Source organism: Schistocerca gregaria, chromosome 3 (genome assembly GCF_023897955.1).
Source record: "Schistocerca gregaria isolate iqSchGreg1 chromosome 3, iqSchGreg1.2, whole genome shotgun sequence".
In the NCBI taxonomy this organism is placed as follows: domain Eukaryota; kingdom Metazoa; phylum Arthropoda; class Insecta; order Orthoptera; family Acrididae; genus Schistocerca; species Schistocerca gregaria.
The window spans coordinates 852,715,412-852,742,948 of NC_064922.1; the positions used below are offsets into that span (position 1 = coordinate 852,715,412).

At 44.7% G+C, this 27,537-nt stretch overlaps 1 protein-coding gene across 2 annotated transcripts in view; it reads left to right on the forward strand.

The window, feature by feature from the left end:
- The window catches only part of LOC126354800 (uncharacterized), an 88,916-nt gene extending 64,276 nt beyond the window's left edge, over positions 1 to 24,640 (forward strand). The window contains exons 2-3 of one of the 2 annotated variants that reach the window (XM_050004716.1): positions 3,165 to 3,334; positions 23,162 to 24,640. In XM_050004716.1, the coding sequence (XP_049860673.1) occupies positions 3,173 to 3,334; positions 23,162 to 24,121 (1,122 nt within the window). In that variant the 5' untranslated portion in view covers positions 3,165 to 3,172 and the 3' untranslated portion in view covers positions 24,122 to 24,640. Of the gene's footprint in view, positions 1 to 3,070; positions 3,335 to 23,161 lie in introns of both variants that reach the window. The other variant, XM_050004715.1, reaches the window with a different exon arrangement.
- The last annotated feature ends 2,897 nt before the right edge of the window (positions 24,641 to 27,537 follow it).

Consider the following 27,537-nt stretch of genomic DNA (forward strand, 5'->3'; position numbering starts at 1 on the left):
TTTAGTTTCACACTCAAGAGGGCAGTGCCCAGTGGCGGTTCGTAGGTATACATTCTGCTGGGTGTCCACAAATTTTTAAATTCAGATAAATATGAGAGTGCAAAATTAATAGCACTGCTGTATAACAGCTATGCTTATCCACATATTTATACAACTTCAGCTACTATCAGTAATAATAATAATAATAATAATAATAATAATAATAGTAATAATAATATGCATAACTTATCTGAAAAAAGAAGAATTGTGTTGGTGGAAATTTGAGATGGTTCAAATGACTCTGAGCACTATGGGACTTAACATCTGAGGTCATCAGTCCCGTAGAACTTACAACTACTTAAGCCCAACAAACCTAAGGACATCACACACATCCATGCCCGAGGCAGGATTCGAACCTGCGACCGTAGCACAGTCGCGCGGTTTCGAACTGAAGAACCGCTCGGCCACAGCAGCCGGAGTGGAATTTTCATGTTTAGTAGATAATTAAGTACAGCTTATGCCAAGAACGAAATAATGTTTACGCTTCTGCTATTTCCGTTTCGCATTTCTGGTAAGTGAGAGTGTCCGTGCTTTTTTTCTTTTTTACTTTTGGACAAATGCACGAAGTCCCTAAGTCATGTTGCAGTTAACGAATTAACTTCTAGGCAGAAAATCAAGCATTCTTACGTTGCACTCACACAACTTACGCTTATCATTCACTTACATGTTACATATTCGCTTGTAGTCACACTTATTTGATTTCGTCACTTTCTCAGTCAGCAAATCTGGTCTGGGAGGCCCTAGTTCCTTTGCGGCTAATTTTTCCTGCTAATTTTCCTTTCTGTAAATGCCTCCCTTGGACCGGAAGATCATGTGCCCACATTATCTTCTCTGTCCGCCCGGATAGCTGAGTGGTCAGCGTGTACGGTTGGTGTCCGACGGGCCCGGGTTCGATTCCCGGCTAGGTCGGGGATTTTCTCCGGTCAGAGATAGGGTGTTGTGCTGTCTTCATAATCATTTCTTCCCCCTCCGGCGCGCACGTCGCCCAATGTGGCGTCGAATGTAAGAAGACCTGCACCAAGGCGGCCGGACTTGCCCCGCAAGGGACCTCCAGGCCAATGTCGCCAAACGCTCAATTACATTTCCATTACCTTTTCTGCCCCTTATCCTACCAGGGACCGCAGCCTGCAGTTTGTACTCATGCAGCTAAACCACCCTGTGATTTAGCTCGGTTTTATGCAATGCTCAACGTCTTTAATGTCATATGCAACATTTTCATAATCCCTCGCTCGCCACACACTAACTATCAGTCCTACAGAAAAAATGAACACGACCATTTTGTAGTAAATTTAAAGTGGGCTAGTTAAATTTTATACTGGCATACGTTTACGCTATAGGCTTTAGTTTTCGAATTATCCAAGATAAACGTACAAAAGTGACCTTTAAACGGCTTTTTCACCAATAACTTGAAAACTGTGGCCTCTAGCGACAACGTATCCAAGTACGCTATTGGACATTAAAATTGCTACACCAAAAAGAAATGCAGATGATAAACGGATATTCATTGGACAAATCTATTATACTATAACTGACATGTGACTACATTTTCAAGCAATTTGGGCACACAGATCGTGAGAAATTAGTACACAGAACAACCATCTCTGGTCGTAATAACGGCCTTGATACGCCTGGGTATTGAGTCAAACAGAGCTTGGATGGCGTGTACAGGTACAGCTCCCCATGCAGCTTCAACACGATACCACAGTTCATCAAGAGTAGTGACTGGCGTATTGTGACGAGCCAGTCGCTCGGCCACCATTGACCAGACGTTTTCAGTTGGTGAGAGATCTGAAGAATTTGCTGGTCAGGGCAGCAGTCGAACATTTTATCTATCCAGAAAGGCCCGTACAGGACCTGCAACATGTGGTCGTGCATTATCCTGCTGGAATGTAGCGTTTCGCAGGGATAGAATGAACGGTAGAGCCACGGGTCGTGACACATCTGAAATGTAACGTCCACTGTTCAAAGTGCCGTCAATGCGGACAAGAAGTGACCGAGGCGTGTAACCAATGGCACCCCATAACACCACGCCGCGTGATACGACAGTATGCAGATGACGAATACACGCTTCCAATGTGCGTTCACCGCGATGTCGCTAAACGCGGATGCGACCTTCATGATGCTGTAAACAGAACCTGGATTCATCCGAAAAAATGACGTCTTGCCATTCGTGCACCCAGGTTCGTCTTTGAGTACACCATCGCAGGCGCTCCCGTCTGTGAAGCAGCGTCAAGGGTAACCGCAGCCATGGTCTCCGAGCTGATAGTCCATGCTGCTGCAAACGTCGTCGAACTGTTCATGCAGATGGTTGTTGTCTTGCAAACGTTCCCATCTGTTGACTTAGGGATCGAGACGTGACTGCACGATCCGTTACAGCCATGCGGATAAGATGCCTGTCATCTCGACTGCTAGTGTTACGAGGCCGTTGGGATCCAGCACGGCGTTCCGTATTACCCTCCTGAACCCACCGATTCCACATTCTGCTAACAATTGGATCTAGACCAACGCGAGCAGCAATGTCGCGATACGATAAATCGCAATCGCGATAGGCTACAATCCGACCTTTATCAAACTCGGTAACGTGATGGCTCGCATTTCTCCTCCTTACACGAGGCATCACGACAACGTTTCACCAGGCAACGCCGGTCAACTGCTGTTTGTGTTTGCGAAATCGGTTGGAAACTTTCCTCATGTCAGTACGTTGTGGGTGTCGCCACCGGCGCCAACATTGTGTGAATGCTCTGAAAAGCTAATCATTTGCATATCACAGCATCTTCTTCCTGTCGGTTAAATTTCGCGTCTGTAGCATTTTATCTTCGTGGTGTAGCAATTTCAATGGCCAGTAGTTTGTAAAACTTAGCTACATTCAATTTTCTACTAAAAGGTCCTGTTCATTTTTTTTTTCAATACAACTAACAGTTCATGTGTAGTGAATGTGCTAAAATCTCGCAGTGGTTTTTGAAGGCATTGCGGGAAGCATAAAATCCAAGCTTAGGGGCAACAGAGCCGTCCTGTGTATAAAATGTCGCAGGTTTTCCGAGTACCGGGCTGAAGTGAGGCGCAGTTCTCGCGTCCAGAAGCTGCTGTCCCGGTCAACTGGCTGACCCGCCGGAACTCTGTTCCAGACGTCGACATGAGGGGGCTGGTGACACTCCTGATGCTGCTGGTAGGCGGTGCGATGGACGCGGTGGCCCTGCCCGCCAGATCTCCAGCGTCCGACAGTCACCAGATGCTGTCGCTGGCGCTTCATGGGAGACATCACCAGGAGCCCTACAACAGTCTACATCTGCCGAAGGTGAGGTGCGAGTGCAAACTAGCGACAGAGAAGTGTCGAAGCCTGGGTAGAAAATTTACAGGTGCTACAAAAATGTGGTTCTGATGTTGTTGTGCACTTCCGACATGTTATTGTATCTAATTGCACAATGATGAGTCAAAACATTACGATCAGCTGCTTAATAAGGTGTTGGCCCATCTATAGACGCAATACAAGGGCGATTCTGCGTGAAGTTTCGACAAATCCTCCGGAGGTATGTGGCACCAGATGCTTGAGTATGTTGTTTGTTGTTGTGGTCTTCAGTCTGAAGATTGGTTTGATGCAGCTCTCCATGCTACTCTATGCTACGCAAGCCTCTTCATCTCCGAATAACTTCTGCAACTTACATCCTTCTGAATCTGCTTAGTGTATTCATCTCTTGGTCTCCCTCTGCACTCATTTTTATTCCCCGCGCCCCCCTCCAGTACTAAATGGGTTATGCCAGGATGTCTCAGAATGTGACCTATCAAACGACCCCTTCTTCTAGTCTAGTTGCGTCACAAATTTCTTTTCTCTCCAGTTCTGTTCAGTGCCTCATCATTAGCGAACGTGACCTACCCATCCAGTCTTTAACATTCTTCTGTAGCACCACATTTCAAAAGCTTTTATTCTCTTCATGTCTGAACTGTTTATCGTCCACGTTTGGCGGGCCGGAGTGGCCGATTGGTTCTAGGCGCTACAGTCTGGAACCGCGCGACCGCTACGGTCGCAGGTTCGAGTCCTGCCTCGGGCATGAATATGTGTGTTGTCCTTAGGTTGGTTAGGTTTAAGTAGTTCTAAGTTCTGGGGGACTGATGACCTCAGAAATTAAGTTCTATAATGCTCAGAGTCATTTGAACCATTTTATCGTCCGCGTTTTACTTCTATACATAGTTACATTCCATACAAACACTTTCAGAAAAGATTTCATCTCTCTTAAATTGTCAGAAACGCTTCTCTTGACATTTCCAGTCTACATTTTATATCCTCTCTACTTCGACCATCATCAGTTATTTTCCTCCTCAAATAGCAAAACTCATCTACTGCTTTATGTGTCTCATTTCCTAATCTAATTCCCTCAGCATCACATGATTTAATTCGCCTACATTGCATTATCCTTGTTTTGCTTTTGTTGATGCTCCCTTATATCCTCCCTTTAAGACAATCTCCATTCCCTCCAACTGCTCTTTCAAGTCGTTCACTGTCTCTGACAGAATTCAAGCGTTGTCGGCAAACCTCAAGTTTTTTATTTATTCTCCATCAATTTTAAATCCTACTCCAAATCTTTCTTTTGTTTCCTTTACCGCTTGCTCAATATACAGGCTGAACAATATCGGGGATAGGCTGCAGCCCTGTCTCACTCCCTTCCCAACCACTGCTTCCCTTTCATGCCCCTCGACTCTTATAACTGTCATCTGGTTTCTGTACAAATTGTAAATAGCGTTTTGCTCCCTGTATTTTACCCCTGCCACCTTCAGAATCTGAGAGAGATTATTCCAGTTGACAATGTCAAAAGTTTTCTCTAGACTACAAGTGCTGTAACAGTAGCTTTTCTATTCTTTAACCAGTCTTCTGAGATCTGTCGTAGAGTCGGTATCACTTCTCGTGTTCCTAAATTTGTCCAGAGTCCAAATTGATCTTCCCTGAGGTCGGCTTCCACCAGTTTCTCCATTGCTCTTCAATGAATTGGTGCTAGCGTTTTGCAACTGTTGCTTATTAAACTCACAGTTCGATAATATTCACACCTGTCACCATCTGGTTTCTTTGGAATTCGAATTACTACGATCTTCTTGAGGTCTATGCGAGACTAACCCTTCATATGGGCTTAAATAGCGTGCTGAGATCACCCCTAGCAGTGATAAAGTAAAACAATTTGTGACACACAGAAATTGTTGTCGTCTTGTATTATAATATACTCCTGGAAAATTGAAAAAAGAACACCGTGAATTCATTGTCCAAGGAAGGGGAAACTTTATTGACACATTCCTGGGGTCAGATACATCACATGATCACACTGACAGAACCACAGGCACATAGACACAGGCAACAGAGCATGCACTATGTCGGCACTAGTACAGTGTATATCCACCTTTCGCAGCAATGTAGGCTGCTATTCTCCCATGGAGACGATCGTAGAGATGCTGGATGTAGTCCTGTGGAACGGCTTGACATGCCATTTTCGACTGGCGCCTCAGTTGGACCAGCGTTCGTGCTGGACGTGCAGACGGCGTGAGACGACGCTTCATCCAGTCCCAAACATGCTCAATGGGGGACACATCCGGAGATCTTGCTGGCCAGGGTAGTTGACTTACACCTTCTAGAGCACGTTGGGTGGCACGGGATACATGCGGACGTGCATTGTCCTGTTGGAACAGCAAGTTCCCTTGCCGGTCTAGGAATGGTAGAACGATGGGTTCGATGACGGTTTGGATGTACCGTGCACTATTCAGTGTCCCCTCGACGATCACCAGAGGTGTACGGCCAGTGTAAGAGATCGCTCCCCACACCATGATGCCGGGTGTTGGCCCTGTGTGCCTTGGTCGTATGCAGTCCTGATTGTGGCGCTCACCTGCACGGCGCCAAACACGCATACGACCATCACTGGCACCAAGGCAGAAGCGACTCTCGCCGCTGAAGACCACACGTCTCCATTCGTCCCTCCATTCACGCCTGTCGCGACACCACTGGAGGCGGGCTGCACGATGTTGGGGCGTGAGCGGAAGACGGCCTAACGGTGTGCAGGACCGTAGCCCAGCTTCATGGAGACGGTTGCGAATCGTCGTCGCCGATACCCCAGGAGCAACAGTGTCCCTAATTTGCTGGGAAGTTGCGGTGCGGTCCCCTACGGCACTGCGTAGGATCCTACGGTCTTGGCGTGCATCCGTGCGTCTTTGTGGTCCGGTCCCAGGTCGACGGGCACGTGCACCTTCCGCCGACCACTGGCGACAACATCGATGTACTGTGGAGACCTCACGCCCCACGTGTTGAGCAATTCGGCGGTACGTCCACCCGGCCTCCCGCATGCCCACTATACGCCCTCGCTCAAAGTCCGTCAACTGCACATACGGTTCACGTCCACGCTGTCGCGGCATGCTACCAGTGTTAAAGACTGCGATGGAGCTCCGTATGCCACGGCAAACTGGCTGACACTGACGGCGGCGGTGCACAAATGCTGCGCAGCTAGTGCCATTCGACGGCCAACACCGCGGTTCCTGGTGTGTCCGCTGTGCCGAGCGTGTGATCTTTGTTTGTACAGCCCTCTCGTAGTGTCCGGAGCAAGTATGGTGGGTCTGACACACCGGTATCAATGTGTTCTTTTTTCCATTTCCAGGAGTGTACATCTATTCATACATTTACGTAGAAAACATTTGAGTAAATTTACTAAAACGGCTAATCTGGAAGGACTAAAAAGCCTTCTACTCATTGTTGTGAGGACGCGGTTGCCATGGATTATAAAGTGTATATCGGGCGCCCTCTAGTCTGTGTAGCGAGGACACCGTCGTCATGGTAGCAGCTGGTGTCTTCGTATTGTGTTATCTTTGCCCATATCCTCAAGTTTTTTACCTCTTGTGGCTTTTGCCGCTTCCTCAGGTGTGCCGTACTTTATGTTGGACAACCTCAAGATTGTTGTTTTTGGAACATTAAACACTTTACTGGCCTTCTTCCAAACCATCTTCTTTTTCCGAACTGCGTCAATAGCTTTAGTCATTTTAGAGGAACTCCACTTTCTTTGGTCAACCTTCCCCGTTATCCTCTTGGAATCTGAAACACAATTCCAAGAGAATAAGAGTGTGCACAAATACAGGTAGACTTCAAACATGAAAGTATAAGGGGTCCCGTTTAGACAATCAAGTGGGGTCCAGTTTTTGCAACTATAGCCTACATCCTTTTAATGGCACCCGTTTTTAACCAAACGTCTAAATGAACCGATTTAGTGATAAACAAAGACCTTGAACCTTACCACTTAAGAATATATACAAGTCGAAACGCTTACCTTCCTATATCTTGGAGAAATAATGAAAAATGTGGCACGATGCGAAAACTTCAATCACTGTCAGAATACGTAATAGCGCACAGACGAACAATGAGTGAAGTGGGCGACTGGTGCACTCCACTACAGACGGGTAGAAGCGTAACCTAGTGTTTACACTTGGTTCCGCTAGAGTTCAGGAGACTACAGAGCCAGGAAACTAGGGGGTCCACTTTAGGAGAGGGGTAAGCTTTCGGGAACTTTCCTCTACCCTCCACCTCACACCATTAGTGGCTTGCGGGGTATGATGTAGATGTACATACATGAGTTCAGCTGGCTGCTAACACCTTAGTGTTAAGTACTGAACATAATAAAATGGCTCTGAGCACTATGAGACTTAACTTCTGAGGTCATCAGTCCCCTATAACTTAGAACTACTTTAACCTAACTAACCTAACGACATCACACACATCCATTCCTAAGGCAGGACTCGAACCTGCGACTGTAGCGGTTGCGCGGTTCCAGACTGTAGCGCCTAGAACCCTAGAACCGCTCGGCCACACCGGCCGGCCTGAACATAATATCTTGTACATCATCTTCAATATTCACTAGATAGTGAACAGTTCCTCAAGGATATTGGTCGTAAAAGAACACTACATGAATAATATGTGAAGGAATATACTGGGTGAGCAGCAGAACTCTGCAAAGCTTGTAAGGGTGTTTCAGGGGAGATAGTTGTGAGAAATAATTGTTAAGAAAAAAATTCGATACTCTGCGGCATTTGTGGGTTATCTGACATTGAAGTTAGCCAATCACAGTGTTGCGTGTGCAGATTCAATAAGTCTGCCAAAGACAGATTCGCCAAGCATGTTCCTCGTTTCGCTTCTGCTCGTCTAGTATAAATTTATCACTAACAAAAAAGGCACATTTTAACTGGTAATGAACATTAGAACAAGTGGTAACTCGCAGATCCACAGATGTCTGTGCATTGCCGCTATTTAGCGGGCGCAAGTGCTTGAATTTACGCGTTCGACGACCCAATTGGCTAGTTTCAACGCTAAATAACTTGGAATCAGCGCACACCCTCACTGCAACTACCACGTTACTAGCTTTTCAGGCTGTTTCTGACCATCCTCAATAATAGAGAAAATAGCTTTAAAAATATCCATATCTTTACCAAAATCTATCTCTGCTTTATATAGTTTCATGGTACAGTTAGTCAGATGTTCTACCATTCTTGGTACAGTCATTAACATATAATCTCTGGACAACAGGGATTCATTTAGAAAAAGGGCACCAATTCACCATTCCGAGCCCTAATGGCGTATTTGCTCTGTCCGAAGTGCCAGTTGCCAAGCTCTTTGCGTTGGTCCTTCCTGATAGCTCGGGTCTGTCACTGATTTCCGCTGGCGGCTGCTGCTTCAGACGGGAACACCAATCCTGTGTGCCACCTTGACGCTTCTGCAACCACCATGATGCACTAGCAGCTACCGCTGCCATGTGCCATTCCGCCGCTCTCTAGTGAGAACCGGACTTTGCACAAATGGCGAAATCTCAGCGACAAATATCAAATGAGCGAAAAAAAAAAATGACAAACATCAGCTGTCTCATTGCTAAGTCGCCAGTGTTGGCAGGTCGAGATATTTTATCCAGCTAGTCTACCTACTGTATAGTGCGTGCAAAATGCCATGGCCTTTGGATGCGAAGTCGATTGTGGTAGCGCGGGGAGAGAAGCAAGGGTGGCGGGTGGGGGGGGGGGGGGGGGGGGAGAGAGGGGGCCCCAGAGCGCTGTAAATTAAGTGGGGCCACTCCACTTCAACACTTGCGGAGTGACCATTCAAAACGATTTACTTATTACCTCCGCCTTCGTTAGTATCAAAAAAGAATTACGCCGAAAAAGCAGCGATTTATTTTCACCTGGCTTGTTAACCTATTGCAACTTTAAGTAAGCGTCGTGAGTGACGAATTTTAGGTAAAACCTACACGTTTCTCCGGTTGCCATGTCAAAATTTGCTTCTTATGCCGAAACTCAGTGGAGTTTACACTGTCTCCTCTCACTAATACTTGCAGACACAATTGCGGGGCAATTCTGAACCGGTGGTTTGTTAGGTTTATTAAGTAATGAACTGAGGAAAAGTAAAGCCAGTAGCTAATTAAAGGCACATCCTAGGTACAAAAAACGAGTAACGTCTTCACGTCATTACAAAATCCATAGCATTTCTCGTTTCACAGCTATCGATAGCCATTAGAAATTACATTCTTTCACCGAAAAAATCTGTAGTTATTGGAATAAAGAAGTTTTAGATAATAACGATATGATAAAATACTCTCCTCTTTGCATGCTATCATTTGCCCAAAATCTCATTTCGATATCTGAAACCGTTTCTGAAATATGAAAAATGTTGTGGATATTTCACTCCGGCTTTATCGCTGGCGCGGCGAGATAGCAAATGGGTGTTCTACATCTGATCCATTTTCTCGAGATTGGTGACGGATAGATACCTCTACCCATATCTAAAGAAAAATTCAATATGTGAGCTAAATTTCATACACAACAACATACACTATTGGCCATTAAAATTGCTACACGACGGAGATGACGTGCTACAGATGCGAAATTGAACCGACAGGAAGAAGATGCTGTGATATGCAAATGATTAGCTTTTCAGAGCATTCACACAAGGTTGGCGCCTGTGGCGACACCTACAACGTGCTGACATGAGGATAGTTTCCAATCGATTTCTCATACACAAACAGCAGTTGACCGGAGTTGCCTGGTGAAACGTTGCTATGATGCCTCGTGTAAAGAAGAGAAATGCGTTCCATCACGTTTCCGACTTTGCTAAAGGTCGGATTGTAGGCTATCGAGATTTCGGTTTATCGTGTCGCGACATTGCTGTTCGCGTTGGTCGATATCAAATGACTGTTAGCAGAATATGGAATCGGTGGGTTCAGGAGGGTAATACGAAACGCCGTCCTGGATCCCAACGGCCTCGTGTCACTAGCAGTCGAAATGACAGGCATCTTATCTGCATGGCTGTCTCGACCCCTGAGTCAACAGATGGAGACGTTTGCAAGACAACAACCATCTGCACGAACAGTTCGACAACGTTTACAGCAGCATGGACTATCAGCTCGGAGACCATGGCTGCGGTTGCCCTTGACGTTGCATCACAGACAGGAGCACCTGCGATGGTGTACTCAACGACGAACCAGGGTGCACGAATGGCAAAACGTCGTTTTTTCACATGAATCCAGGTTCTGTTTACAGCATCATGATGGTCGCATCCGTGTCTGGCGACATCGCGGTGAACGCACATTGGAAGCGTGTATTCGTCATCGCCATACTGGCGTATCACCTGGCGTCATGGTATGGGGTGCCATTGGTTACACGTCTCGGTCACCTCTTGTTCGCTTTCACGGCGCTTTGAACAGTGGACGTTACATTTCAGATGTGTTACTAATCGTGGCTCTACCCATCATTCGATTCCTGCGTAACCCTGCATTTCGGCAGGATGATGCACGAACCGCATGTTGCAGGTCCTGTACGGGCCTTTCTGGATACAGAAAAGGTTCGACTGCTGCTCTGGCCAGCACATTCTCCAGATCTCTCACCAACTGAAAACGACTGGTCAATGGTGGCCGAGCAACTGGCTCGTCACAATACGCCAGTCACTACTCTTGATGATCTATGGTATCGTGTTGAAGCTGCATGGACAGCTGTACCTGTTCACGCCATCCAAGCTGTGTTTGACTCAATACCCAGGCGTATCAAGGCCGTTATTACGGCCATAGGTGGCTGTTCTGGGTACTGATTTCTCAGGATCTATGCACCCAAATTGCGTGAAAATATAATCACATGTCAGTTCTAGTATAATATATTTGTCCAATGAATACCCGTTCATCATATGCATTTGTTCTTGGTGGAGCAATTTTAATGGCCAGTAGCGTACTACGTATTATGCACCAAACACAAAGTCATAGCGACCTCTATTTTTGAGTGCACACTTTTCCGAATTTCGCAAGTGTCTTACTTACACGTAAATACCACGGTAACTATGGCCATTAAGGAAATGATGGCACATCATCATTAGCAAAAATTAAATTTCTTTACCGAATAGTTTCTGTAAAGTCGTTTGAGGGGTGCACACCTCGATTCTGGAAAACACTTATCGGCCTCCCCGTCCAAACAAACTACTGAACTCGTTCAGCACCTTGGTCGAAAACTGGTCACTGCGCATCATCCACCGTATCCTACGCAAGCTACACAAGCTGCTGGGATTTCTCCTGGTGCACCTGTACAGCACTACATCCACACCTGCAACTGCTATCGGCAAGCCACAATTTAGTGTATGGAGACAACATATGGTGCAATAGCATCATTTTTCCCGTTCATATTCCGTTTGAAAGTATTCTTTTTTAAATGTAGTAATACTCGTATAATTGTGAAACTAGATGGTAAAATATGCAAAGTTAATAACTGAGAAATGTTGACTGAAAATATCTGAAGCTTATTTGAGATGGAAATACGTGACCCTCATGCTGTTGTTGTTGTTGTGGTCTTCAGTCCAGAGACTGGTTTGATGCAGCTCTCCATGCTACTCTATCCTGTGCAGGCTTCATCATCTTCCAGTACCTACTGCAGCCTACATCCTTCTGAATCTGCTTAGTGTATTCATCTCTTGGTCTCCCTCTACGATTTTTACCCTCCACGCTACCCTCCAGTACTAAATTGGTGATCCCTTGATACCTCAGAACATGTCCTACCAACCGATCCCTTCTTCTTGTCAAGTTGTGCCACAAAATACTCTTCTCCCCAATTCTATTCAATACCTCCTCATTAGTTACGTGATCTATCCATCTAATCTTCAGCATTCTTCTGTAGCACCACATTTAGAAAGCTTCTATTCTCTTCTTGTATAAACTATTCATCGTCCACGTTTCATCCATACATGGCTACACTCCATACAAATACTTTCAGAAACGACTTCCTGACACCTTAATCTATACTAGATGTTAACAAATTTCTCTTCTTCAGAAGCGCTTTCCTTGCCATTGCCAGTCTACATTTGATATCCTCTCTACTTCGACCATCGTCAGTTATTTTGCTCCCCAAATAGCAAAACTCCTTTACTACTTTAAGTGCCTCATTTCCTAATCTAATTCCCTCGGAATCACCCGACTTAATTCGACTACATACCATTATCCTTGTTTTGCTTTTGTTGATGTTCATCTTATACCCTCCTTTCAAGACACTGTCCATTCCGTTCAACTGCTCTTCCAAGTCCTTTGCTGTCTCTGACAGAATTACAAGTTTTATTTCTTCTCCATGGATTTTAATACCTACTCCGAACTTTTCTTTTGTTTCCTTTACTGCTTGCTCAATATACAGCTTGAATAGCATCGGGGAGAGGCTACAGCCCTGTCTCACTCCCTTCCCAACCACTGCTTTCTCTTTCATGACTCTCTACTCTTATAACTGCCATCTGCTTTCTGTACAAATTGTAAATCGCTCCCTCTATTTTACCCTTGCCACCTATGCGATTGGAAATCCAGAGTAACCAGTCTATGAAACAATACGACTGCGAGAAAGAAATCCATTCTCAATCACATTTCGTACGCCACCTGACTCTGTAACAAAATGACTTTGTATTAAATGTTTACTCTGAATACAGCGAATATTTATTAATTTAGAAAGCAATTGCTGTACTAGGACTACTAACGCAATTACACAACAAATGATCACTGAATAAAACGCGTTTGACTTTATCTGATAAATCTGTGTGAAATCAGAGTGTAGCACTTTCATAAAACGTTTCACTCGACATAAACCTTGCAACTTTTACTGATATTATTCTCTTAAATGCACTCAGACATTATGAAAACTTACTTTGCGTTCTGCCTTACAGCAGGCCTTGTCATGGGGGAAGCCTCGTCAGAGGTCCACCGCATGAGCATCTGGGGAAGTGATTCCAGTGGTGAATTCCCTTTCCTTTCCACTGACGATGATGAAATAGTGATGAGGACAACACAACACCCAGTCCCTGAGTGGAGAAAATCTCCGATCCAGCCGGGAATCGAACCCGTGCCCCCTGGCGTGACAGACCGCCGCGCTGACCACTCAGCTATCGGGGCGGACTGATAATATGAACTACAATGATAATGAAATTTATGGCTTCCTTTTGCGCAATGGATCGCTCGTCTGCTCTGCGATCATGTTTATTTTTTATTTTTTATGTATATAAAATAGTGGCCTGACTGTTAGAATTAAGTTTCGCCCTAATGGCGTTGTGCAGTGCGAGACGTGATTTCGTCAATACTCAGAAATGTTACTCAGCACACCACTCGCGATATGCAATGCGAGTGTGCAGTCAAAACTAAGACAGCAAATGAAAAATCGGGTACGAATCTCGGCGACAAAGAAATAATTAAATTGGCGCTTTAAGTTTCAACTGAGCTTCGTTACGTCATTCCAACAACACAATTTTCCACACTTTGCATACACGGACTAATTCGTAAAATGTCTCTTTAGCATTTATCACTGCAGTGGAAGACGGAACCATATAACTTCATTACAAAATACCTTACAGAAAATCTAAACCATAAGCACTGTTATAACAATGAGCGAACTATAGTTAATTAGAAATATGGCAAACCACGTTACCTTTAAATGTTACATTTTCTCATTCATTCAATATTATAATTCTTTTGCCTCAATATCTGTCTTTAAACGTCATATTACAAAAATTGCTCCAAATAATGTTACCTTCGCTGCAGGACAGACCAGCTTCAGTCCATTTCATACCAAGTACATTACCACACTGTTGCTACTAGCACACTATGCGTCTACTCTGACAAAGTAAAACTAACCTCTCTGTCCAACATCTCTTGTCTTGAACACAGTTCGAAAGTGTCTACACTGATCAGCCAAGACATTAAAAATACATGCTTGTTTGTCCGTCTTTGCAAATAACTATATCACTGAGTCTGCGTATCAGGGATCCGACAGTTTTTTGGTAGGTTTGCGGAGGTATATGGCAACAGATGAATACGCACTGGTCAAGTAATTCGTGTAAATAACGGGCAGCTGATTTGCGTACGCTGTGATGGCGCCCGAAAACTATCCAAATGGGTTCCATAGGATTCACATCAGGTGAATGTGGTCGCCGAGATATCAGCGTGAGTTCACTATAACGCTCCTCAAACCATTGTAACACGATTCTGGCCCCGCAACACGAGCAGTTATACTGCTGAAAGAAGACATCGCCGTCCGTGAAGACATCAAGTATACAGGGAAATTAGAATTATATGAATTCCTTCAGCTGCTGACGGGCGTGAAAATGTGTGCCCCGACCGGGACTCGAACCCGAGATCTCCTGCTTAGATGGCAGACGCTCTATACATCTGAGCCACCGAGGGAACGGAGGATAGTGCAACTGCAGGGACTATCTCGCGCACGCCTCCCGCGAGAACCACATTCTCACCATATATGTCCACACACTACATTCGTAGTGTCCCTACCCAACCGAGCGGTTTAAGGCGCTGCAGTCATTGTCTGTGCGGCTGGTCCCGGCGGAGGTTCGAGTCCTCCCTCGGGCATGGGTATTTCACACCCATTTGAGCATTTTGTCCCTACCCAACATACTCATTACTCGTGGAAGTCCCATAAGAGCTCGGGTAATATGTGTGCACCCGCACAGAAGAAGAAGGTCATGGCCGGTATTGCCAGAACTATATACTTATATGGATATGGTGTCTGTTCTTTCGGTCATGTCCGAAAGAACAGCCCCCGTATCCATGTAAGTATATAGTTCTGGCAATATACTTATATGGATATGGTGTCTGTTCTTTTGTGCGGATACACACATATTCCCCGAACTCTTACAGAAGTCCCGAAAGAACAGACACCATATCCATATAAGTATCAAGTCTGAAGGGATGCAAGTGGTTCGCAACTGTCAGCAGGTTTTCGGCTGCTACCCATGCAAGAGCAGGAGAATGTCTCTCATAGTATAATACTGCTCCCACCAAACTGCGTTCGTGACGCGCTGCACGTTTCGAGCCGCCGTTCACCTCGACGACGGCGTTTGTGAAGACGACCATCGATCTAGTATGTCAAAAGTGTGATTCCCTCGAAGAGCCGACACGTTTCCATTGATCAACGGTCGAATCACGAAGGCCCCGTGACTTGGCGATGTCGTTGCCTCAACGTGTGAACACGTAGGGGTGGTCTGCTGCAGAGCTCCGTGTTCAACAGTGTACAATGAACGGTGTGCTCCGAAACAATTATGCGATGCACCAGCATAATGCTCTTTCTGCAAATATGCCACGGATGACCACCCGTCCTACTTTACAGGGCAGACAAGCCTTCAAACCCGACGTTCTGTGAAGAGTCGTGGACGTCCAGCCATTTAGCGCCTAGCGGTTGTCCTTGTACCTCTATCTGTAGATGCTCGCGGCAGTAGCACGTGAACACTCGACCAGCTTCGCCGTTTTCGAGATCCTCATTCACAGGCTCTGCGTAATAATAACCTGCCCTTTATCAAAGTTGCTTACCTCAATGTATTTCCCCATTTGCAGCCAACATGTCTACAAGGGTGATTCCCCATCCGTGACTGCCCTGCTTACATACTTTTGCTACCGCAACGCCACCAGACAGCACCCAACGTCGGAGTGGGCAGAGGTCACAATGTTTTGGCTTATCAGTGTAATTACAAAGGCATTGTTAAAGCGGTAATACAAGGTACGAAAACATTTACCAGATTTACAAATTAACTCACATTTATGGGCCATGACATACTCAGAATTATCATAGCTAGTAGGTCAGCCACCTTTCACGATACTGGATGGTACACAGGAAGAAAAAACATCGGTACCCTACCTTGTCAGTCCGAAGTTCTCCAGTTTTATCGTTGTATTCTTTACGAGAGATGTGTGTTGGAGGAAGTGCTTCCTTTCTTGACTCCTTTTCAATAGTGAATTCTCGTAAGTTTGTTGGTAAGGCTAGTCGCGAAGCGCAGCATCTTTCAAGTGAAGTCTTCCACTACAGGTTGTGGAGCATTTCGCTGACCTAACAAAGTCGCGAACTTCTGCGTTCTCTTGTGTTAATGCTACGGAAACCAACCTAGTAAGGGTCCCAGACGGGCGAACAATACTCAAGAATTACTGGAGCGAGTATATCGCAAGCAATCTCTTCCATGAGTGTGTTACACTCCATTCTGATTCTTCTAATCAACCTCAGTCTGCCTTCCCTACGATCAAATTTATTCATTAATTGCACCTTAAACTACCTGAAATGATTCTTCTAGGTGCGAGAAGGTCATGACTGATATCCTGTCTCGCAGTCGCATCTTTTCGTCCCTCCACTAGCATTGCATTACATTTGCTTACGCTGAGGGTCAGCTGTCAATCTGTGAACTATACGAGGATAGTTTGAAAAGTCCCTGCAAAAATAAAAACTACTTACGTGTTTTGGGGTAAACCTTTTTTATATTTCAACATAGTCTCGCTTTAGACTTATAGACTTTGTCCAACGCTGTTCTAATTTGTTGATGCCTCCCGAATAATAGGAATTGTCCAAGTCTGCAAAATACCTGCAATAGTAGCTGCAATCACCTCCTCGTCCCGCCAGCCATTTCTTCAAATTGGGGAGCAAATAGTAGTCCGAGGGAGCCAAGGATGTGAAACGAGTTGGAATCCTATTTCCATTAATTTTGCGTCCACAGCTGCTGAGAAGTGAGGTGATGCATTTTCGTGATGGAAAAGGACTTTTTGCGGTCCAATCGTCGGCGTTTTTCTTGCAGCTCGGTTTTCAAACGGTCCAATAATGATAAATAATGTTCATCTATAATAGTTTTACCCTTTTCCAGATAGTCGATGAGGATTATCCCTTGCGAATCCCAAAAGACAGCCGCCATAATCTTTCCGGGCCAAGGAATGGTCTTCAGCTTTTTTGGTGCAGATTCTCCCTTGTTAACCCATTGTTGTTTGGTCTCAGGAGTATAGTAATGTATCCATGTTTCATCCACAGTGACGAAATGACTCTTAAAGTCCTGCGGATTCTTCCTGAACAGCTGCAAACCATCCTCGCAATACTTCACACGATTCCGTTTTTGGTCAAGCGTGAGCAATCGAAGAACCCATCTTGCGGATAGCTTTCTCAAGTCCAAAAGTTCATGCAAAATACACTCCTGGAAATTGAAATAAGAACACCGTGAATTCATTGTCCCAGGAAGGGGAAACTTTATTGACACATTCCTGGGGTCAGATATATCAGATGATCACACTGACAGAACCGCACATAGACACAGGCAACAGAGCATGCACAATGTCGGCACTAGTACAGTGTATATCCTCCACCTTTCGCACCAATGCAGGCTGCTATTCTCCCATGGAGACGATCGTAGAGATGCTGGATGTAGTCCTGTGGAACGGCTTGCCATGCCATTTCCACCTGGCGCCTCAGTTGGACCAGCGTTCGTGCTGGACGTGCAGACGGCGTGAGACGACGCTTCATCCAGTCCCAAACATGCTCAATGGGGGACACATCCGGAGATCTTGCTGGCCAGGGTAGTTGACTTACACCTTCTAGAGCACGTTGGGTGGCATGGGATACATGCGGACGTGCATTGTTCTGTTGGAACAGCAAGTTCCCTTGCCGGTCTAGGAATGGTAGAACGATGGGTTCGATGACGGTTTGGATGTAGCGTGCACTATTCAGTGTCCCCTCGACGATCACCAGAGATGTACGGCCAGTGTAAGAGATCGCTCCCCACACCATGATGCCGGGTGTTGGCCCTGTGTGCCTCGGTCGTATGCAGTCCTGATTGTGGCGCTCACCTGCACGGCGCCAAACACGCATACGACCATCATTGGCACCAAGGCAGAAGCGACTCTCATCGCTGAAGACGACATGTCTCCATTCGTCCCTCCATTCACGCATGTCGCGACACCACTGGAGGCGGGCTGCACGATGTTGGGGCGTGAGCGGAAGACGGCCTAACGGTGTGCGGGACCGTAGCCCAGCTTCATGGAGACGGTTGCGAATGGTCCTCGCCGATACCCCAGGAACAACATTGTCCCTAATTTGCTGGGAAGTGGCGGTGCGGTCCCCTACGGCACTGCGTAGGATCCTACGGTCTTGGCGTGCATCCGTGCGTCGCTGCGGTCCGATCCCAGGTCGACGAGCACGTGCACCTTCCGCTGACCACTGGCGACAACATCGATGTACTGTGGAGACCTCACGCCCCACGTGTTGAGCAATTCGGCGGTACGTCCACCCGGCCTCTCGCATGCCCACTATTCGCCCTTGCTCAAAGTCCGTCAACTGCACATAGGTTCACGTCCACGCTGTCGCGGCATGCTACCAGTGTTAAAGACTGCGATGGAGCTCCGTATGCCACGGCAAACTGGCTGACACTGACGGCGGCGGTGCACAAATGCTGCGTAGCCAACACCGCGGTTCCTGGTGTGTCCGCTGTGCCGTGCGTGTGATCATTGCTTGTACAGCCCTCTCGCAGTGTCCGGAGCAAGTATGGTGGGACTGACACACCGGTGTCAATGTGTTCTTTTTTTCCATTTCCAGGAGTGTATTATGTACTCATTCATTCGAGTTTCCCACAGCACTAGCAATCTCACGCACCTTAACTCTTCTGTCATCCATCACCATATCATGGATTTTATCAATGATTTCTGGAGTCGTAACCTCCACAGGGCGTCCGGAATGTTCAGGATCACTTTTGCCCGTGTGGCCTCTTTGAAAATTTTGAAACTACTTATAAACCGTTCTAATCGAAGATGCAGAGTCACCATAATGTTTATCAAGCTTCTCTTTAGTCTGCTGAGGCGTTTAGCCTTTCATAAAGTAATGTTTAATCTCTACACGAAATTCTTTTTCGTCCATTTTTTGACAATCACTTCCTTGATTCATACGAATGCCAAACACAAAAAAATAGACCAATATGGATGAAACTTGGTGTGCGTTCTTTCCAAACATGCTACTAACTAAACATGACCTCGATACGCGTCGCTGGTGCCATCTATCAGACTTTGCACGGACTTTTCAAACGCCGCTCGTACTCTGTTCATCCCAACAATAAACCTGATGTAAACATGACGCCATGTATTCTTCCGCGTTTGTTTGAATCTAATTGGATTTCGGCTCACGTGGAGCGGAAGCCATGTTGTGACAGGTACAGTCAAGAACGATCACAAAGATAAGTTTTACACTGTATTACACGCACATATATTGAGCGATAATGTGCGGGACAACAGCTTTACCGGCGCATTGAATTTGGGCGACACTGGCCAACCAGCAATCCAATAAGCCTGCAATGATGTGAGCAGTTACAGTCAGACGTAAAAAGAAACAATATAGCTTCGAATGTCATTTAAAAAGAAACAATATAGGTTCGAATGTCATTTAATTTTTAAACAGAATGAAATAACATTCGGCAAAGCTCTAGCACTACCGCTTCCTTTTTAGGTGACCGGACGGAAAGCATAAAATGTTCTAGTTCTCACCTGAAATAGTATTCTAATTACAAACAAGAGTGATGAAAATTTCTAACTTAAACACGGGGTAATTTTTCTGAGCGAGCAATGTGTGATGCAAAAGCATACTGCAGGGATTTCACCGCACTATTGAATATTGAAGCCTCTGAAAGTACGAGTAATTTTAATCAGGCGTCTGGTAACCACACACCTCCTTCCTCATCCCAATCCGAGAAATACATTTCAGTACTGGAACTGTCATCTGCCACGTTGATAACGAATCGATAAACAATAGAATCCACGAAGCCACCCAGGCGCCGCATTTTCTCCTCTTCTTTTATGACGTTCCATTCTACATCCCGGCCAACGTTCGGCAGTAACATGTGAAAAAGCTGCGTGCGTCAGTCCCAGCACGTCTGGCAGCTTAACAGTATTGTTATTTCTCGAGCCAAATCCCTTAACTTGGCTCCTGATAAGTTCTGTCGGGTTCACATTGTAATGATACAGTGGCAAGTGTAAAAATGAAGCATTTGTATGGTGTGGTCGATACTGTGAAAATGATTTTTTTTCCATGTTTCTACGACACATATCGACACTTTTCTACAATTGTGGTATAAAACAATGTATATATCCCAAATAAAGAGTATCAGTTTTTCGTTTTTGCGATAAAAATAATTGTCATGTTTTATTAATATAAGCAACCTTAATTAAGTCTTTCATAAAATATCGATAAATGAGAATTTATTTTTGAAATTAAAACAGGAATTTCGAGTGCAATATGTAATTGGAAGCAAGAAGACGTGCATTATTCATAAAAAATGATGATTAATTTTACAATCACGAGTGGTAGGTAATTCAAAATGAACGATAAAAAACTTCGCTCTGCGACACTTGAATCAGCTCCTACGCTACCGATTACGCTGTTCACTAATGTGTAAGTTCATTGCAACTGTATGTAATATAGTCCGTCGGAAAACTTCAAAGCCAATTAATTACCTGTGTAAATTTATGACAAACATTAAGAAAAACCTATTTCTCGGCACTTTTTAACCGCGTTCCACACGCGTGTTTCACTACAGAACGGGAAGCAGCCTCACCATTTTCGTACTGCGTATTAACAGCGCCGACAATCAGAGAACAACAGTACAGAGGCTGTGACTATACACGATTTTTGAAATAAAAACTGCATAACTAAAGCGTGGTTAAGAAAAACGTTGATGGATGGCTGCTAATACATTTGAATGTCTTAAAGCTTCATTTTACGTTACTTAGTAATAATATACCGGGTGATCAAAAAGTCTGTATAAATTTGAAAACTTAATAAACCACGGAATAATGTAGATAGAGAGGTAAAAATTGACACACATGCTTGGAATGACATGGGATTTTATTAGAACAAAAAAAAAAGTTCACAAAATGTCCGACAGATGGCGCTGGACAGCAAAACGTCAGTGGCTCAGTGGCTGCGCATAACAATCGTGTATAAAAGGAGCTGTAATGAGAGAGAGAATCAGATTCAGTCGCAGCATGTTGACGATACCTGAAAAGGCGCTTTTAGTGATGCTGTATTATCAGAATGGGGAATGTGCTAGTGCACCGTTATGATCCTATCGCCATAGGAAGGGGATTCGAACGGGTATAGGTCCGTTGACAAATGCAGCTGTGGCGAGAATGATTTCGAAGTTCGAAGCCACGGGTTGTTTAGACGACAGACCGCGTAGTGGCCGACCGAGCACAGTTCAGGAAGAAATGGAGACTAGCGGGTTCGTCTATGCCCGGGGAAGTCAGCGCTCGTGCAGTCGCACATCGCACCAGCATTCCATACACTACTGTTTGGTTGGCACTGAGGCGTACCCTCCTATGCTATCCGTACAAAATCTATCGGCATCATGAACTGTAACCTGGCGATTTAGTGAAGCGGACGGCATTTGCGGTGTGGGCGTTTCAAAAGATGGCGGAATATGATGATTGGTTGAGTAACGTGTTGTGGACCGACGAAACTCATTTCACGCTCCGAGGGTCTGTCTACGCCCACAACTGCAGAATTTGGGCTACCGAAAATCCTAGAACTGTCGTGGAAACTCCACTGCACGACGAGAAAGTCACGGATTGGGTTGGATTTACCACATCTACCGTTATCGGACCTTTTTCCTTCGAGGAAATGCGTGATTATGGCTTTGTAACTGCTACCGTGACGATGTGAGGTACGCCGATATGTTACAGAATCGCGTAATTCCCAGCCTGGCTGATAAACACCAGCTGAAACGTTCGATGTTTATGCAGGATGGCGCTCCACCCCATATTGCTAGACGCGTGAAAGATCTGTTGCGCACGTCGTTTGGTGGTGATCGTGTGCTCAGTTGCCACTTTTGTCATGCTTGGCCTCCCAGGTCCCCAGACCTCAGTCCGTGCGATTATTGGCTTTGGCGTTACCTGAGGTAGCAAGTGTATCGTGATCGACCGACATCTCTAGGGATGCTGAAAGACAAAATCCGACTCCAATGCCTCACCATAACCCCGTACATGCTTTACAGTGCTGTTGACAACATTATTCTTCGACTACGGCTATTGTTGAGGAATGATGGCGGACATATTGAGCATTTCCTGTAAAGAACATCATCTTTGCTTTGTCTTACTTTGTTATGCTAATTATTGCTATTCTGATAAGATGAAGGGCCATCTGTCGGACATTTGTTGAACTTTTGTATTTTTGTTGTTCACTCCAAGCATATGTGTCAAATTTGTACCTCTCTATCTACATTATTCCGTGATTTACTCAGTTTTCAAATTTATACTGACTTTTTGATCACCCAGTAGCTAATACATAAGTAGGAACTACTTCCAAGAGCGTAACAAAACCAGTGTATGTACTACGGAATATGACCAATAATCGCGTTTGTGTTTTTTTTAATTTTTTTTTTTTTTTTTTTTTTTACATCAGGTTTATTCTTACGATGAACGGAGTATAGATGCTGATCATCTGCAAGTCGTTATTCTGACAAGTTTCTAACGATGTCACTTCTCGGTGCACAACTGTGTCCTCTGCGAACAGGCTCATTGAGCTACATTTACACTTCTATACGTCTCGTGTGTAGCCGTGGCCCTTGAGATACGCTAGACGCTATCGTAGTTTCCGACAGTGCTTGTCTGTACAGAACAGCATAACGAACTGTTTGCCAACGCATCAGAAACATATCTCTTCTTTTAGTGAGCTGACCTATCTTTCACCCGACAAGGCTACACAACTTTACCCTCCCATGTTTTGAGCTATCTTTCACCCGACAAGGCTATACAACTTTACCCACCCATGTTTCGAAAAGGACAGCTGTGCATGAACTGGTGATTCAAAAGTTCCTTTCTCTTGGCAGAGTCGACGTACTTCCGAGCTGATCGAGACGATGGTGTTGATGGCGGCAACAGCAGAGCATGCAGATACAAATAAGAGACCAGCAGAGAAGTTGGCGACTCCTGGAGATGTGTCGAGAACATATATGGCCACAGCAGAACCGATGCAAGATACTGCAGTTTCAATAGACACAACACCAATGGAAACGGTAGCGCCTACGGAAACGACAGAAGAGCCTATAGGTACAGCTGACTCAACGGCTACTGAAGCTACATCGGAAATAAGTACAACGGGACTGACAACTGATGAGACAACAATACTGGATTCGACAACGGCGGAAGATACAACATGGACGGTAGATACGACCATGACAACATTAATACCAACGACAACTGGTCTTCCATCGGAGTCTACATCAAAAGTGACGACGACGACGGCGACGGCAACACCGGCAACAACAACAACAACAACAACACAACACCCATCTTCCGCACCACCACCAGAATCCACATCGACAACGACAACCACAACCACAACAACGCAGTACCCATCTACAGTTCTACCGCCGGAGCCTTCAACAACAACAACAGAGCATCCGCCCACTGCACCACCACCAGAATCTACATCGACAACGACTACCACAACAACGCAGCACCCATCTACAGTTCTACCGCCGGAGTCTACATCCACAACAACAACAACAACAGAGCATCCGCCCACTGCACCACCACCAGAATCTACATCGACAACGACTACCACAACAACGCAGCACCCATCTACAGTCCTACCGCCAGAGTCTACATCCACAACAACAACAACAACAGAGCATCCGCCCACTGCATCACCACCAGAGTCTACATCCGCAGCAGGCACGACGAGCACGACGACGGCGCATCCGCTGCCGCCAGTGGACTCCCCGACGTCGACCTCGACCTTGACTTCCACAACTACGACCACTGCCAGAGTTCCTGTTGTGTCGTAAACCATACAGGCGACTCCAGTTCATTCAGTGTAATTTACAGGTCAGCTTCCACTTTGCCCATTTACTCATAACTGTACACAACCCACGCCGACAATCAGACGAGTGTTACTTGCCGTTATGTACCGGAAACTTTACAACCATAGTGTGCCAAAGACCGTCCGCAAGACTTTTTACTTACGGATCGTCAGAAGAGCGAAATATCACGTTATGTGACCTGTATTATATGTGTTATTCTACAGTTCTTCCAAGCTGTGATGCTGCATATGATACAAAAGCAGTATAAAGCATTGCTTTTCCTTTCACTTTTTTTTATGTTGGGAGTTACAAAAAGAATTCTGTGAAAATGACTTCCCCCACACCACACCACGAAATTAAATATTGAGCAAATAGGGTGCTTAATATGTTTTTTGCGATATATATATATATATATATATATATATATATATACCTGGTCTCTAGGCCTTTGCCAGCGCTCAGGAATAACATCTACAACATCATTATTGTATAAAGAAATTTATTGGTCCAACCTTACAATATTTAAATTATCACTAACATTTTATATATATATATATATATATATATATATATATATATATATATATATATATATATTCCACAACAAGTTTCTGCATATTCGTTACGCGATCGCCACACCTCTCTCTGCGGTCTTGTTCATGTGACTGACTCCAGAAATACGTTTTTGGTGTAATAATATCTACTTCAATGTTGTGAACCATCTTCCTGGTCTCTAGGCCTTTGCCAGCGCTCAGTAATAACATCTACAACATCATTATTGTATAAAGAAATTTATTGGTCCAACCTTACAATATTTAAATTATCACTAACATTGTTTTTTGTGTTTGGTTATTAGCCACTCTAGTTTTCAGCCATTTGCGATATTATGCTCAGCAATTGACCAATTTTTGAACAGAACAACGTATGTTTTCTGTTCAAACTTCTGTCCTCTCACACCACAAGTTCTGACGTAAATAATCATCGACTGGAAAAAATTTAATTGTGTTATTATAACACGGTACAATAATTTTTGTAAACTAAAACACATCAAATGTGGAAATTATGTCTCGAGGAATGAACATTTAGGCAGCACATAGATATGCAAAGACCTCCAAGTGCAACAAATTTTTTAAGTATATTTCTTTCACAATAACACTAAGATGATAACAGCCATAGAAAAAAATGTATTATTACGAAAAAACTTTATTTTTTAGTATTAAGATGAGCCAGAGAAGTGTCTAACTGAAATATATTCTAGTAAGTTGATAAAATGGGATTCCTCCTGAATTTAAAACTTGTGATGTATGAGAGACTTGTAATATCAGCTTAGATACATCAATAATAGCGACTTTTTCCTTTGCTGTTTCTTACTCACTCACCGCTGATGTCATGTAAAAACTGCAAAAATAACGCAAATGGAAATAAATGTTATTATTCCAACACATAGTTAGTGTGTTATTTAACCAAATGTAAAACAGAGTGACACAAGAATGTGCACGCTAAAAGGAAGCTAAAACTGAACAAGTTTCGAGCCTCTGATCCATAAATGAAGCATAAATCAAATGAAATATATTATTATAACGTCTTGTCATTTCCTGAATATCACTGCTTATTCTTTTCAATAGGTCCCTGTAGATGACATCAGCAGGTTAGCCAGTCGGCGTTAGGGACATTGGAGAAACATCTTACTCAGTAGAAGGAATGTTAACAACTGTACCCTTGAGTTGATCGCCTCTCTACGTCCTCTCAAGAGCAACATCTTTCCATAAAACTCGAAGAAATTTGTTTCATATCAAGCGAGAACGCAGATTCAGTTTTCCAGTCAGTACCTTCAGAACTGCTCCACTAGATGTCTCATGGTGTTGCAGCAGTTTTGTTAAACCCACTCGATAACTTGAATGGAGACAGTATCACAATGTTCACCTTGACATCCAGCCACTCTCCCTTCCCACCAGCTACCACACATCCAGATGCCTAACCTATCATCACCCAACATGCCAACACCAAACCACTACTCAAACATACACACCCACCAATAAAATGTAGAAACAGAAAGAGTAAACCTCAACACCAAACAACTGGACTCTACCGAATTTGATCTCATCCACTCATGGTACACTCCATCCAGGGAACTCCCAGCCAGATCTGCTACAACCATATTGATAACCCAAGGTACAGCCCAAAAATAACATTACGCAGTACCATAAACCCAGACATTGTCTAACCTAGCTTCACCCAACATACCAATACCAAAAGACAGATTGTCCAGACAGGCACCTCCCAATCGTTCATTGACCAAACAGCAATCTTCTAACCTAGCAACTGACCAAACAGAAGAAGTAAACCTCAAATCCATACACCAGGATTCTACTGAACCTGATTCCATTCAGCTACAACACCCACAACCAAATTGATAATCCCAGGCACTGTCCAACAATAATATTACACACTACCACACACTCATTCATTGTTTAAACTATCATCGCCCAACATACCAACACCAGAGAACAGACTGCCCAAACAGCACCTCCCAATTAGTCAACCCCAAACAATACTCTGCTCAGCTAGAAACTGACCAAACATCAGAAGTAAACCTCAACAACATAAACCAACTGTATATCGAACCTAAGCCCATCCACTCATGGAGAACACCATACAGGAAGCAACCAGCCACATCCTTCACAACCACATTGATAACCCCAGCCACTGTCCAACAGTATCATTACACACTACCATACAACCAGATATTGTCTACTCTACCATCGCCCAGCTTAGGAACACCAGGCCACACAATGCCCAAACAGGCACTGCCCGATTAGTTATTCCCCAAACAATACTCTGCTCACCTATAAACTGTGCACATCCCCTACGACCAGAAATCGCCCAAACCACTACACTACTCGCACTCTTGCAGCCCAACCAGTCACCGTCCAACCAGTCACTGGCACTCCTTTCTGTTGTTATCAGGCCAAGGTGCCAGCCTACAGACTGCTGTTAGCAATCACTTCCATCAGAATCACAAAATTCAGATTTCCACATGGACTAGCGCTGAAAAGGTAGCCAACAAACCACAGTAATGAAGTTTCGACAGTGTCTCCTGACAATGAAAAACTATGTGTACCAACTTGCGTCACGTTAAGACCCCACTTGTGGCAGAAAAGGCCACTGACCGTTTGTGCTGAGAAGTCATTGTGACTACTGTGTCACGTATTGTGCATAGTTCTCATAACATAGTGGGCGTCAGCAGTTTATTCACAGCCAGGAAAAAAGGAAAGCAAGCAAATTGGGAGGAGGAGACGAAATGGAACTTCACGATTTGACAGAGTGTGTGATCCTATTTCAATGATCACAAAATGGAGTGAAATTCACGAAGACCGTGGCCTCTTCAGTCCACTCATCAG